This window comes from Xyrauchen texanus, chromosome 5 (assembly GCF_025860055.1).
Source record: "Xyrauchen texanus isolate HMW12.3.18 chromosome 5, RBS_HiC_50CHRs, whole genome shotgun sequence".
Taxonomy (NCBI): Eukaryota; Metazoa; Chordata; class Actinopteri; order Cypriniformes; family Catostomidae; genus Xyrauchen; species Xyrauchen texanus.
The window spans coordinates 23,383,203-23,399,096 of NC_068280.1; the positions used below are offsets into that span (position 1 = coordinate 23,383,203).

The 15,894-nt window shown below is 36.3% G+C and overlaps 1 protein-coding gene across 3 annotated transcripts in view; it reads left to right on the top strand.

Annotated features, from left to right (window-relative positions):
- The window catches only part of rims1b (regulating synaptic membrane exocytosis 1b), a 117,395-nt gene that overhangs the window by 5,576 nt on the left and 95,925 nt on the right, over positions 1 to 15,894 (top strand). For all 3 annotated transcript variants that reach the window (XM_052126032.1, XM_052126030.1, XM_052126031.1), the window contains exons 2-3: positions 8,363 to 8,576; positions 10,710 to 10,721. In XM_052126032.1, the coding sequence (XP_051981992.1) occupies positions 8,363 to 8,576; positions 10,710 to 10,721 (226 nt within the window). The remainder of the gene's footprint in view (positions 1 to 8,362; positions 8,577 to 10,709; positions 10,722 to 15,894) is intronic.

Genomic DNA, 15,894 nt, shown 5'->3' on the forward strand with positions numbered 1-15,894 from the left:
ACCTACAGTATATAATATACTAGTATACTGTATAATATGTTTTGACTTTGTTAATTTAGATTAATTAATTTAAACATGGAGCACATTTGAGGTTACCAGACAAAAGCCAGTCAGCCTGCAGAAGCCACAGTGACATATTGATTAAACACTTGGTCACCTTGTTCACTGTTGTAACTTCACCCCAGATTGACAGTAATTATTTTGTATGGATGTGTTAAATATGTACCTGTTTTCAAACCAATGTAAATTCATGGCTTATAGACACATGTGGAAGGTTTTAAATCACCCTCAGAGATCACGTTCTTTACCATCTATGATACATACAGTAAATTTAATTTATGTTTTACTGTAATGTATTGGTTCACAATAAATGACAATTTAAGAGCACAAAGTGCAGATGATTTGCCAATTAAGCATAACTGTTTGCCAATTAAAACCCATTGTGCCCATTGATATTTAACAGAGAAATGTGATTGTGCAAGCTCCTTTTATTAATTGGGTAACTGATTTTTTATCTGGTAGATGACAGTAACCACCCAATAAATGTGGTTTGGCTTATGTATGGTGAAGTCTGTAATAGTATTTGAGGAAATGTTTTTCTTGGTTTTGTATTATTAGTCAATATTGATTTCATGATCAGGTAACTGTACTGTGTCTTATCTCCTTCCTGGCTGTGAAAAGGGCAGCTGGTACTGATAAAGCCCTATAAACAAGTTGTTTGTTTTTTCAAGCAGCCTTGAGAACAGGTCAGAGTTAAACATTAGGAGGTGATGTGTGAATGCAACTCCTGGTCAGGTCACATACTAGCATGTGGCATTACATTAATTACTATATTAATACACTATTAATATAGTGTTTATTAGGAACACTATTCTAATTAGGGGTAGGGTCTCCCTTTGCTCTCAAAACAGCCTCAATTATTCAAGACATGGATTCCACAAGATTCTGGGCCACGTTGACATGATTACATCACGCAATTTCTGCAGATTTGTCAGCTGCACATTCATGCTGCAAATCTCCCATTCTACCACATCCCAAAGGAGTTATATTAGATTCAGATCAGATTCAGTGACTGGGAAGGCCACAGAAGAACAGTGAACTCATTGTCATCTTCATGAAATCAGTTTGAGATGACTTTTGATTGTGATGGTGCATTATTATGCTGTAAGTAGCCATTAAAAGATGGGTAAATTGTGGCCTTGAAAGGATGCACATGGTCAGCAACAATACTCAAATAGGCTGTGGCATTCAAGCAATGATTGATTGGTATTAACAGGCCCAAAGTGTGCCAAGAAAACATTCCCCACACCATTACTCCACCGCCACCAGCCTGGACTGTTGACAGAAGGCAGGTTGGGTCCATGGATTCATGCTGTTGGCACCAAATTCTGACCCTACCATCTGTGTATCTCAGCAGAAACTGACACCAGGCTACGTGAAAATCCCAGGAGATCAGCCGTTACAGAAATACTCAAACCATCCCATCTGGCACCAACAATCATGCCACGGTCAAAATCACTGAGATCATATTTTCCCCTCATTCTGATGGTTGATGTGAACATAAACTGAAGCTCCTGACCCTTTTCTGCATGATTTTATGCATTGCACTGCTGCCACATTATTGGCTGATTAGATAATCGCATGAATAAGGTGTACAGGTGATCCTAATAAAGTTCTCAGTGAGTGTATATATAATAGTATATTGTAATTACAATTAATGTCACTGTACATTTATGTGCCTGTTCCATTTTTTACTTTAGGGTTAAGTGATCTAAAATATCTATAAAACAGGAAAGATTTTACTATACCAATATTTTTATAATAACATATAACAGATTCATTAATACATTTATGTTTCTAAAGCTGCAAATATGTGAAAATGTTAATGTTTTAAATGCTGCCAATACGTCCATATTGTACATTTCAGCATCTCTCCAAACATACAAGAATGCACATTTAAATGTTACGTACAAAAAGCGATGAATAATAATGAGATAAGGTTGAAGAGTGAAAGGATAGCAGCCATCTTTTTTTCTCTAAAACTGCTTATGACACAGATTTAATTGCTGAGCTATCTCTTGCCAGACCGCATATCAAAAAAGAGGATTGACTGCAGAAGAAAAATTATAATTAAAGATAATGTATATTTAATTTAAAGATAATTAAAGATTGGTTTGTTGAAAAGATAAACATTGGATCATCTTTTCTTGTTCCTTTCTTTTTTCCATGCAAAAGGAGGCTTTTTAAGGTTTCAAAGGAGGAAAAAATGTGCACATTAAATTATGAATTGTAGCTGAAAATAGCTCAGACTTGGAAGCCCTTGCTGAAATATTTACAAATTTAGCTTGCCTCTGGCTTCCGTTGATGTTCCCAATCTATTTCCACCTTTATCTTCCCTCTTGAATTCCAAGATTAATTACATTTAATTGTTTGTGTGTGTGTGCGTGCATGTGCGTGTGTGCACGCTCATACATGAGTTGGCTTATAGCTTTATGTTTGTGTTTGCTTTAAGATGCTGATCCTCTAACAATTTTCAGCCCTGACTAAGCGCTGACTTGACTACTTAATAATTACAACCAGTCAGTTACTATTTAATGTTGGTACTTACATCTAAAGGTCTGCTGACCTCCTTCAAGACACCTACTATAGTTTCTGCGTGATTCGTTAATGTCATTTTGCTGTCTAGTATTAGCATTGGTGGGATTCTTCTAAAAATATTACTTGGGATATAGAAAACGAGGGCATCTATGTTACATGAAAAGAAATAAGAGGAAGAAAGAGACTGTTTGTGTGTGTGTGTGTGTGTGTGTGTGTGTGTGTGTGTGTGTGTGTGTGTGTGTGATGTGAGAGAGAGAGAGAGAGAGAGAGAGAGAGAGAGAGAGAAAGAAAGAAAGAGGGAGGTATGTAACATTTTTAGCACTCCTAGATCTTTTAAGGAATAAGCATTCCACATGGATTGCTCGGGAATTCTGTGTGTGTGTTTGAGAGACTATCTAGTGAGGAAAATTCCAAGTTTACCTAATGTAATGCTTACTAATTCAGAGTCTCAATCACACAACTAAAATATCCACATATAGAATCAATGGCCCAAAGAAAATACTGCTGTATATGTCTGTATTTATGTATGTGTGTGTTTGTGCATGCGCGTGTGCATGAATAGAAAACAGATGAAAGTAATTCTGACGGAAAATGGAAAATCAGAATAGGACACAGGAAGCTGGGAATGCCAGGATAAAGTGAAGGGAGAGAGAGAATGAGAGTGAGAGAGAGAATAAGAGAAAGAGGGAATAAGAGAGTAGGCATAGGGTCCATTACAAAAAGCACTTTGTCTATAAATACATAAAACTACCCTGCAGTTGCAGCATTAAACACTATCAACAAACAGCCAAAGTAAAAGATGCTGCCCACCCCAAACCCCCCTCCCCAAATGTAATACACTACATGAATATGTTTTAATGAGCTTTTGCTATTGGTGTAAGAAAGTAATATATCCTTATCAAACATGCAATACAATTATTACATACATGAGACAAGAGTAGATACAACTGTTGATCATACATTTAAAACCATGTCATGCATTGATTATGTTTTGTATCAGCCAGAATGCTTCTACACAGACCAACCCAATCTCAAGTCATAAAAATAGTACAAGACTGGCTTGTACAAAAACATTTTCTCCCATAGAGACAAATTAACGAATCAACGAACAATGTTATTTTGATTCTTCCTAAGTTTAACCCCAAACCTAATGCTAACCATAAAGTCTAACTCCTTAACCAAACTGTATTAGTCATTAGATTTGTAAATTTTTCGGAAGAACATGGAGAAGTGCTCGTTTGAGCAAAATTTGCGTGGTGGTCCGCAGTGTGACATCAGAGTAATTTCATAAATAAGTCCAATGTCTTTGATCAGGTCACATTTGAGGTGCCAACTCATGGGAAAATTGGAAAGAATACAGTACACAACAAGATCCACACTATTTTGCTGGAAACATTCCCATTTTAATTTTGTTTATTGATTATCCTACAAATAACAATGTCTAAGTTAATTATAATTTGTAAGTTTATTGAAAGCCGTGTGTTAAGTGTGGCATGATTTCTTTCCCATAACACTTGAGCACAAACCACAGCCTTATTGAAAACTACTGGCAGGCTTATCTTACCATTGGTCGGCATCAGATCCATTCACAATCTTTCTGGTGTCTGAACTAATCACAGGTGATTGCATGATTAAGATGACCAATGTCATGACTGCGGGGCATGGTTTTTGCTCAAGTGGTTTGGGGAGAAAAATCACACATGCGTTAAAGGTGCACTCAGTAATTATGTAGGCCTATGTTATCTTGGACTTACAGTGACACCTAGGGGCATGGATGCAGCATCATTCAAACACAATAACTCTGAACTGATGTAAAATTCACTATTCAAAGTCAACCATGATTAATTAAAAACATGACAATGTCCAACAACAAGGTAGTTACTGAGATTAAGTGAGTAGTTTTTAGCTAAATGATCTGTACATGGCACTCTCTCCATGTACAATAAAGTAGCTTTTATAATGTTACTGATATGACTGTAGTCTTATGTGAGTCAGGAAAAAATTACTGAGTGCACCTTTAAGTCTTATGTTATTGAGGTATGCTGGTGGTATACTGAGAAGCAAGCGGGAAGAGACATACAGAGCGGCTCATCAACATACAGATCAACAGGGTTGGGTTTAGTGTTTCAGAGCATGAAAGATATCAAAACTGCCCTGAAAGAGGAAAATTATGATGGTGTGGCCTATGATGTTATATGAGCATAGTTGGAGCACCAAGCATCACCAGCCAATTAAATTGGCATGGTGGTATTGGGTAACATGGTGGGGGGTGCTCCCATAGTGTCAGCTTCTGATGCAGCATCAAAGTTACCTTCTTAAGTGAAATAAGTTTACTATATTTTATTTAAGAATTTGGGTGTCTTTATATTGCATCTTACTTTCTTGGCAGAATGAGGACATCCCGTGTTCTCCAATCCCACAAGGAATTTTCAGTCACACAACAAACTGAGACTAGACAAAGGAATACTCATAGTTCTCAGAGGTTTCCTAAACCTTTAAAAGTTTCTTCTTGTCTTTTGGAGTCCCAAATAAGTCATATTTTTATTTTTGTTTGGTCTGCTCTTAAGATTTAGAACAGTTAAGTTACAAAGTTTACCTCACAGTGACATCATCAGACGCTGCCTTGGAGATATTTTAGGATTTGTTTTGCCTTTTGGGAATATGTAGAAAGATCTAAGTTCATGAACAACCCTAAAAGCTAGCCTCAGTCTGTCCCTACAGAAATGTGAAAGTAAAGGTATTTAGGGAAAGGAGGAGGTTCGAACTGGCTTGACAATGTAAATAATATTTTTAATAAAGAACTTAAACGAAAAGACACAAACACACAAAGATGTTGGACAGCTGCCTGTAAACGCTCTCTGCCTCTCTAGCACCACCGTCCACAGTTGGCCTTTATCCCTCTCGGAGGCTTGATTAGCCTGATATGGGTCCGAGAGTGTAGAATCACGACCCGACACCGACCTCCACCATGTCACAGTCAACTTATATTGGTGTTCATAGCATGTAGCAATACGATCATTGGACTGCTTGGTTTTGGCTAAAGTATCAGCAACAATTTATCCTTTTGTCATTAGTAAAGGATGGATCGATCTTGCCATATTTTGACACACATTTTTATTAAAGGACCAATCTTTATATAATAATATAAAATGATCATGTGGCTCATTGTGCATGACTCCATATTTGGAGGCTCATGCTATTCTCCGTGATCCATGCATAACTTATCACGTGCCCCATTGGGAGAGAGAACCACTAATCGCGACCACAAGGAGGTTACCCCATGTGACTCTTCTCCCTAGACACATTTAAAATGAACTGTGTTAGCAAATAGTGTGGGATAGGTGAACTTATTTAGCTTTTACTCATCCTGAGGTACTCATCTTGAAAATAATTGTGACAATTATTATAATGGATTTGTGCAACCCAATCTCATTGTTGATCTCGTAATAATTTGTATGAGTTAACCCAATGTTAAAATTGTAAACGACTTGAATCCCCATAGAGAAAAATCAACCAAACAATGGCTTGAATTGAATTTTTAATCATTAAATTCCTAATTCTAACCCCTAAACACAACCCTAAACCTAACCGTAAAGTCTATCCCCTTTCCCAAACCCTATGTCAAAATGTACATTTGTCAAGGAGAGCCCAAAGCATTTCCGTGCTTTCCCTTATGAATAAGTGAAGTGAATAGGAACTGTGGTTGTCATGCTCTATAAAAGAAAAACGTAAAAGTACTCTACATGATTTGCACACTATATTCCAAGTCCTGTAATGCCATAAGATGGCTTTCAAATGTGGTGTATTCAAATCTGCCATGGCACACTTATGATACATGCAAGAACTGCTTCAGTTTTGTGCACATACACTGGAATTAAAATTGAATTGTTTCTTGTGTGAATGGCCAATGTGGTAAATCTGAATGTGGGAGATTTGAAAGCTCTTATATATGGCTCAGATTTTGCCATATATAAGGCTCTTATATATGGCCTCAGATTTGAAATATAGTGCATATAGATACATTTTTTGTCTTTATTTGTGGCTCGGCAGTCCCAGTTCTCATTCACTCATGTTAAAATAATAGCAAATGGAAGTTCCATGGAAGAAAGAAAAATATACAGGTTTGGAAAGATACAAAGGAACCATAACCATTTAGGCCTTTTCTATGTTAAAAAAATTATGGCTTTGAAAAATAATGGTAATTTTATATACCCTATATGGCCTATAAGTACCTTTAGGAATTGAAAAATAATCCTTAATTTAGGTATCAGCATTGGGGGGAATATGGGGAATCACTATTGACAATCCATGATATCATTTAAGCATGATGGTTTACATTTCAGTAAGGCTTTGCAAGTCTGACTTCCTCTCTTATAGGTTACATGAGCACACAACTAGAAAAGATTTCTAAGGTGTAGTGCTGGCTTACTTATGTTTCTGTGATGATTGGAGCCCTGGTCACCTGCTGCCATGAGAGGACTGATCCAAAAGCAGCCTCAACTCTTTACATCTCAACATACACATAGAGGAGAGAGTTCACCAATCAATATCTTCTTGTGATTCAAATATAACACTAGATATAGTTATAAGTTGACTTATAGTGGTGAACACTTGTCTTGCTTACCTGGATAATGATTTTGTAATTACAATCCTCATTTCTCTTGAAATTTGAATTTAGAAGACATTTGCCACATCAATTCCACAACAAAACAAGTCCTTCAGTGTGCTTAAAAATGGTCTTAAGCATCTTTAACCTTGAAGAGGTCCATTTAATTTCTTTGATTTTCTTGCCAATGATTCACCCCCCGTCGCCATGGCGTCAGCTTCCCACGTAACGGTTTCATCCTGACTGCGTAATACAGCATCACAGGCCAAGACTCCCCGAAGTCACAACCACCATCCAGATACCTGGGACTGCAGTCTGCTGTCTGATTTCACAAGAGAAAGTGCAAATGTGGGCAAGCAAGAAAGAATGATAGCATTTCCAGACATGGAGACCAACAGGCATGGAAAGTGTTCTTTATTTGAAGAGCTACTGTGGATACTGAAGTGGATATTTTATACATGTTTGGGATTTTGAAAGGAAATTCCAGGTCATGGCTGTTCGCCACAAACAGAGGTGATGTTTTACATTTTCTTTTTTGCAATGTAATTTAATGAAGAACGATTCTTACCACAGCGTTTTAAATGTACATTTGCACATGACAAACATATCAGTAAAAGCCGTTGGAATTTTGCGGTAGGTGAAGACAAACATTTTGCTCTGTGTGGGAGACGTAATTTTTTTTACAGAAAAATGTTTGCAAATGAATTTACAATTAGCTTTTTTTTTTTTTTTTTTTTTTTTTTAACTGCTGTATTTACCGTGGTCAGTAGACACTGTATCCTGGCTTTTATACATTTCCCTATAATTTGGGCATTTTGAACATAATATGATGTATAGCACTGGAAGGCATGCTCATTACTGTCATCACATATTTGATGTGTGAGAGCATTCACTCATCTGCAAGACATTGCTACTGTGTTCGCAGTTAGATTTTAGGATATTAACATTTCTTGCTGCATGTATGATTTAAAATGTATGTGAATCCTCCCTTTTTAAATATGTTTATTTGATGTTTGTATACATACAGTATATATTGTTTCAAATGGAACATGACACTTCCGGATCATGCACTCTTTCACAGACATTGTTTTTTGGTTTCTCTAACAATACATACAAACTAACCAGCTTTATCTCTATTTCTTTCATTCTGTCTGTCAGGACACTGCACCAGCAGTTTGAGAGTTATAAGGAGCAGGTGAGGAAGATTGGGGCAGAGACTAAACAACAGCAGGCTGTCCATAAAGATGTTGCACCTACCTGTGGCATCTGCCGCAAGACCAAATTTGCAGATGGTTGTGGGCACCTGTGTTCCTACTGCCAGACTAAGTTCTGTGCCCGCTGTGGAGGAAGAGTGTCTCTGCGCTCGAATAACGTGAGGAGCCACTGCTAGACTCTTTCATTGCTGTTTCTTTCATCCTCCATATTATCATCCTGACTGTAATTTCCTTTTTTCACTTCTGTAATTTAGTGCATTTTCATGTTTCATTTTAGTAATTAATTTATCTTTTCATTTTCTGCTATTTGTAAGCCTCCATCTTTTCCTCATAACTACATATCAGCTGTCTGTTTGATTCCCTGATGGGGAATTTGCTGAATCTTAGTAAATTATAGAATACTAATTCAGGCTTTGAGGGAATGGGGAGTCAAAAGTTAAGCTTTTAGGGCCATAGGGTTTTACACTGAATCCAAAGTTAAAAAATACAAATGCTGAACCACCGATAGCCTCTGACTGCTCTGAGCTGTATTAAGACTCTGTTCTTTGAGCATTGACTTTACTCAGCACCAGCAGGGTTATGTGTGGGACTGCTCCCAGCAACACAACATGAGAGGGTCTATTTTAAAATCTCACCCTTTCCTGCTGTCTCTAAAGACAGCCGCTCCTAATCTCGAGTGACTTACCTGAGAATGGACTCATCTCACTGGGCATGCTGGGGAACAATCTGCCTTAGTTCCGTCCAGCCCAGCTGGGTGTGGCTCCCTACTGTCACATATTGTCCATCTCAAAGTTTTCAATAAGGAATAGGAACAGTGGGGCTCTGAATGCAGTTTTCTGTGTGGAATAATCTAAGTAATAGCAATTCAAACATATTGAGCTAATTATATTACAAAATAGTTATTATTCCCAAGAGTCAGTGTGTATGAGTGTTTGAAAGAAATATATATATATATATATATATATATATATATATATATATTTTATATATTTATATTTATATATATATATATATATATATATATATATATATATATATATATATATATATATATTTTTATATATATATATATATATATATATATATATATATATATATATATATATATATATATATGTATATATATATATATATATATATATATATATATATATATATATATATATATATTGTATGTCTGTATGCAATAGGGTTGTGCTGTATATGGTACAAATGAAATATCATGATACCAACATTTTTAAATGGTACAAAAAAATCTTTTTGCAAATTTGGTACAGTACTACAGTGTGGTGCTATTAGCAAAATCTTTCGGAATTTGCCATTTTTAGGATTAAAAATAAATTTGACAATTAATCAAGTGCAGCTCTGAGATTTCATCACAAGTATTTTCAGCATTTCATTTTCCCTTCATATCCTCTTAATGGTCAAGTTTAAGTTTTCTTTGCAGAAAAAAATCTGATGTTTTCAGTACAGTTTTAGAAAGCCTTCTGGTAATTCGCACACTACAGATACATTTGTGACAACTAAAAGCATTCAGCATTTAGGCTCTAAATCAGTCATTTCTAAAAGGCCAAGACATGCAGTTCTTGTGTTTTCCTGTAGGAGCATTACATGTACAAACTTTCACGTCTTCATATATCATCCTTATGTTCGATGCTGACCTCCCTTCTCAATCAAACACAATTTTTCCAACCAAACAATATGCAGAGGATTACCTGTTTAAACTTAACGAAACAAAATAACAGACATGGATTCAGCAAGGTCTCACAGTCTTGGAAAATCATCCTGAGAGGTTGCTTGGACCCTCATAAATGTTCATGTGTGGAATTCATGTGTAGAAATCTAGTAGTTTCTTCTCACATTTCATCTATACCAGAACCATACATGAATGTTTTTGCACATGTTTGCTGTTATGTATGAAAACCACCTTTGATCACTCACAGATACTATTTTGTACTTAGTAGAGTTCGATGCGAATTAAACTTGCATTGACGGACACAGTAAAACATAATTGACTGCCCTTGTCAGGGCATGCCCTATTACATATGTCTGCCTTGATGCCCCAGAGAATACTCTTTTGCTTCACTAACACTTCCCTTCTCCTTTTCCCTCCACCCACTCTTCCCTCCCTCTTTCCCCCATGTCTTGTTCACACACTCTTTCTTTCCATTTCTCACCATTTATTTTCAATTTTAATTTCACACGTTCTCTTTTTTGCCCCTCTCTCCTTCTCCCTACTCCCTCTGTTTGCTTGTCTTTCACTCTCTGCTTCCTGGACTGCATGACTCAAGGAGGATAAAGTGGTTAGAGATTATCTTTTCTTTTCTGCTGTGTGCTCTGCTAATGTTATTTTGTTACTGCTATGAGAAAACTGTTTTATGTCTGAATGTGCACAATCACTGAATTGTATGGACTATAATGCCCTTTCAGTAGCTAATATAAGTAGTTGAATTGGATAGATTTTATTCATTTTGCTTTTGTGGATGTGTGTGTGTGTGTGTGTGTGTGTGTGTGTATGGGGGGGTTTAGGTTTAAGTCGTTTACGAGGACTTTTTCTTTAGGTTACAAACTGGTAATTACAAGGGTATTATGCAATAAATGTGGTTTATGAGGACATTTCTAGTATCCCCATATTTCAAATTGTTTAAAAAACATACTGAACAATGTTTGATTGAAAAGGTTTTTATGAGGGTTAGGTTTAGGCATAGGGTTAGGGGATAGAATCTATAGTTCGAACAGTATAAAATTCATTATGTCAATGGAGAGTCCTCATAATGACCTGCACCAACATATGTGTATGTGTGCGTGAGTGAGTGAGTGAGTGAGAGAGAGAGAGAGAGAGAGAGAGAGAGAGAGAGAGAGAGATAAAGAGAGTTTGTGATTTGAATTTATGTCTATATGCAAAAACCAACCCAACCCAACCAAAAATGAAAATTCTGTCATTATTAACTCACCCTCAAATTGTTACAAACCCACATGACTTTCCTGAAACACAAAAGGAGATCTTAGGCAGATGTTAACCTGTTACCCTTCACTTTGTTGATATGGAAAAAAAGATGCTATAAAAGTGAATAATAACCAGTGTTTGGTGTAATCTGATTACTAAATAATTTAATTACTTATTAAGTCAAAATTGTGTAACGCTTTACATTTTAAATTCTTATTTTATTTGTAATTCTTGTAATATTGATTAAGTTACTTTTAAGCACATTACTTGGGTTACATATTTCTTAAATAATATTAATATAGAATACCTTTAAAACATGAATTATGTATATTTATACCACAGGTCTGTTGAATGCTTGATAGTGTTTGGTTGACAGACGTTCTAAGGTGTGTAGTTATTTTCAAGTAAACGCACGGCTATGAAGTAGTTCCAGTTCTTGACCGCATAACAGTTCCATATCACTTCGCTAATTTATTTAAGTTATTTCAAAAAGCTATACATCTAAATAACCATATAAAACAAAGTCATTGGGTAAGTTAATCGGATAAGAATGACAAACAATATCTAAAATATCCCAATTTTCTATCTCTTTCTCTTTCTCTCTCTCTCTCTCTCTCTCTCTCTCTCTCTCTCTCTCTCTCTCTCTCTCACTTACACTCTCACACACGGACACACATTTTGTTTCCCACACACATACTCATGAGCCTGACACATAGTGATATCAACAGACCTCTGCAACTTGATAAACCTGTTGTGTAGCAACGGCAAAGCTATATACAAGAATGACGAGAAGTATAATTAAACTTACATCTTGGCAATTTTAAGCAATGTTTCAAGAACTGCAGACACAGGTAATCCAACACACAATCTCACTAGTTTCTTTCTTTCTCTCGTTTACGTTCATGCACACACACATACGCACAAACGCTCTACCTTGTTACTTCAGCAAGTGCTCCAGTAAAGCAGCACAAGCGTCGCAATCCTCCATAGCTAGTTTTAAAATTATGTTTTTGAACTAACAACAGAGGCTGAGGCTGAATCAAAACAAGATGCTGAATCCATGGCAGAAGACCAATGCATTTCTTGATAAAAACACTAAATGATGTCTTTAGGTTTGTAACCATCTTAAAAGCAGAATAATTGACTCAGGACCATTAAATTATTAAAAAATAATTCACACCCTGAGATGGTAAAACGGACATGATCCACAGTAGAGTGGCCTTTACACCTCGAGTGTACATACATTTTTCAATAATTCAATGGCCCGAGTCAATTATTCCTCTTATACCACGGTATAACAGTATAATGCTGAATGAGTCAATAATTCATCATTTATTCCTCACATGTCTGGTAGGTTAAGAGTCACTAACAAGCCATTATAAGAGAAAAATGTGTGGTGCTGAGTGTATAATTGCATGTAAAATATAAAATTTGGGTAGCACTTTAATTTAAAGTACTGTTCTACATTTACGTACTATTTAATTACAACTTCTATAGTAATTACTAGGTAGTAACCCAAAACATAACCCTAACCTTAACCCATGTGAAGTACATATAGGTACCTAATACTTGTACTTTCTTGGGTAAGTACACTGTAATATACTAAAAGTGCACATACTGTATAATAAAGTGCAACCAAAATTTGAATGTTGAACAGGAAAATAAACCTTTCTCTGGAATGTGTTTTAGGAAGCTTAAAAATCAACTTAAATGTAAATAAATTAGTATTGTGATTACTTTTGATGAAGTAGTCAGTAATCTGACTACAATTTTAGGGGAGTAATTTGTAGTAAAGTCCTTTTTTAAATTACTAACCTAACACTGATGGTAACTTAGGCTAACAACCTATCTACACCAGATGCGAGTGCAGCGTTGCATCAGGTCAAAATAAAATATATCCCAATTTAATCAATTAAACTGTCTACACTGGAAGTGTCCATAGCATAGCGCAATGCAGCTCTGACAGTAAGTGGATATCGCATTCTATTGCTGACGTGCTGAAGAGCTACTGCAGCCACTTTATTATCCATTCCGTCTGAAAGAAAATGATTTTACTTATCAAATATCATATGTTTGAATCTTTTTTTAACATGAATTTTGTTTGTTTTATACTTAAATAATCTTTTGTTTCTAACCACATTTTTACACAGTTTTAGCAACACTAACATTACAGTAATAGTTATTCTGTAAGTAAATGTTTATACTCGTGGATTTCCATTGAAAACACAGTAGAATACAGATTGTTTTCACATCATGACATGTCAACGCGCCCGGTGTAGAAAGGATGTAACATTCTGCCTAACATCCCCTTTTGTGTTCCACAGAAATACGAGGGTGAGTAAATGATGACAGAATTGTAATTTTTAGGTGAACTATCCCATTGTAAGTTGTAGTGAGCTCACAGAATACTGGCGTTGTCACTCTACTCAACCTTTGTCACTAAATTATTGTTGTAAAAATTCAGTTGGTTTCATTCTTACCACATATCAATTTTGACTAATTTTGCGCCCATTGTTTGTCTTCTGCTCATGCAAAGTGTCTCATAGGGAAAGACAGGGTAAGACATTCTGAGTATTGTAGAATCTGCATGGGCCGCCAATTCTTTCCTCGTGAGAGCAAGCAAAGAGAAAGCTAGCATGTGTATGCTGAACCCCCACCCCCTCCCTTCCTTGCTACCTCCAGGGTTGCCAAAGTAGTTGCCACAGCAAGGGCGTTATGGGAATTCGAATTTTGATTGGTTGGAATATTGACATCTCAAAACTGGTTGCTCTTTATTTAAATGGGTTTAACTATAATATTATAATAAGTTGTACTCTACACAACATTTTCAGTAGGGACTTTAGAGAAATGCATGTTATAAACATGTTTTAAACATGTTATCATCCCCATTTACAAAAGTGCTACCAGTGATGAGAGAATGCTTATCTGTGCATGTTCACTGCACCTGCCTGTGCCCTGGGACTGCAATAGGCATGCCACAGTGTGAAAGTCCAAGGTCACAATTCAAGGTTTTGCCACGCCCGAAATGGGAATGTCATATTTGCAATTCACTTTGGTTGTATTGATGAAAGCACTCAGAGAATAATACTTACCCTGCACTCCAGTGGGCACTTGCTACTATTGATGTATGCTTTCTTACCATTATGTGTGTGGTGTGTTTCCTGTAGGGCGTCTGTGTTTATTGCTGTGTTCGTGCTTGTTGTATTTAAGTTTCCCGAATGTCTGATTAAAGTATCAAATTTGTCAGTGCTGAAAAAAGTCTTATTGTTTGGCACCTACTAGCTCAGAGTCATGTGTTAAGTTTATTGCTAAGAGCTTATCTATCATGTACAATTGCTATCTTACACTTAATTTGGTGAAGCCATCATGGTGTGATTAATCACCGAGCAGACTGGATTTAGGATTTAGCCTGAACCTGAGTTATTTATGCCACTATAGTTTTAGAAAGCTAATGCAAAGGTGATCTCAAGAGCAACATGCTTGTGCAATCTCTTTTCTTTTGGGCCTTTTAGTGCGAAACAGTACAACTGCTTAGCTTTGCTGTTAATTGTAAGCCATGTTGTTGAGGTACATTTTATTTACCTCACTTGAGCTGGCTTGGGACTCTATTTATACATGTTCTGTTTAAACGGAGTGCACAAATGCTGATGTGGGCACTCTTCTCACTTCATGCTACTCCTCTTTTCAGCCCTCCTTTAGCTTGCCAATGGTTGAGCTAGCCAAGCCAAAGTGAAAGAAATCACTCCAAAAAATATTTCAGTCTATTTTTAAGATGTGCTCATTTCAAATAAATTACAAATTGCCATCAAACTGAATTGGTAATCTTAAACCTTTAAGCTTGGATTGGACTGCCGAGAAAAAACAATTATCAAAATATGAATAATTACAGTCTTGACACAAAATAGGTATTGATTTACAACTTAGAAGCTGTACTTTACAATGTATATAGACATTATGACCAAAACTGTACTACAACTGTAATGCTTAGACACACATGCTCTTCAGGACTCGTACCCCAGTCCTTTGCATTGCAAGTAAAACCCGATTAGTTGAGCTGCCGTGCAATTTGATTGCACAAAAACAAGATTGCATACGTAGTTGTTATGCAATGCAAACAGGCCTTAAGACCTCCCTTGGCCCTGTGGCTATGAATTACCCACTACCCACCCACAATATGCAAAATACATTGTCGCAATAAAATTTCAAAAATGTAAACGGGCAGTACCATGAACACCAGCGCTGCTTTACACTATTAGAATTAACATGGCACAGCATGACACAATACCTTCTTGTACCACTCATGCAAAATATTTTTACGAATGCTCTTTCGACCATTCAGAATATCCAAAGCAGCTGATAATTAAGAAAAGGCTTACCTTAAAAGTTTCCTGCAGAAAGAGAAGTCCTTGATATGTCCTTAAAATCCAAGGATCGGAGAATGTCACTTTTCATGGACATCAAAACTAGATGTATTAGTCTGTCTTGCAACATGGTTGAACTAAGTTTTTGACAGAATGTACCCCACTGGC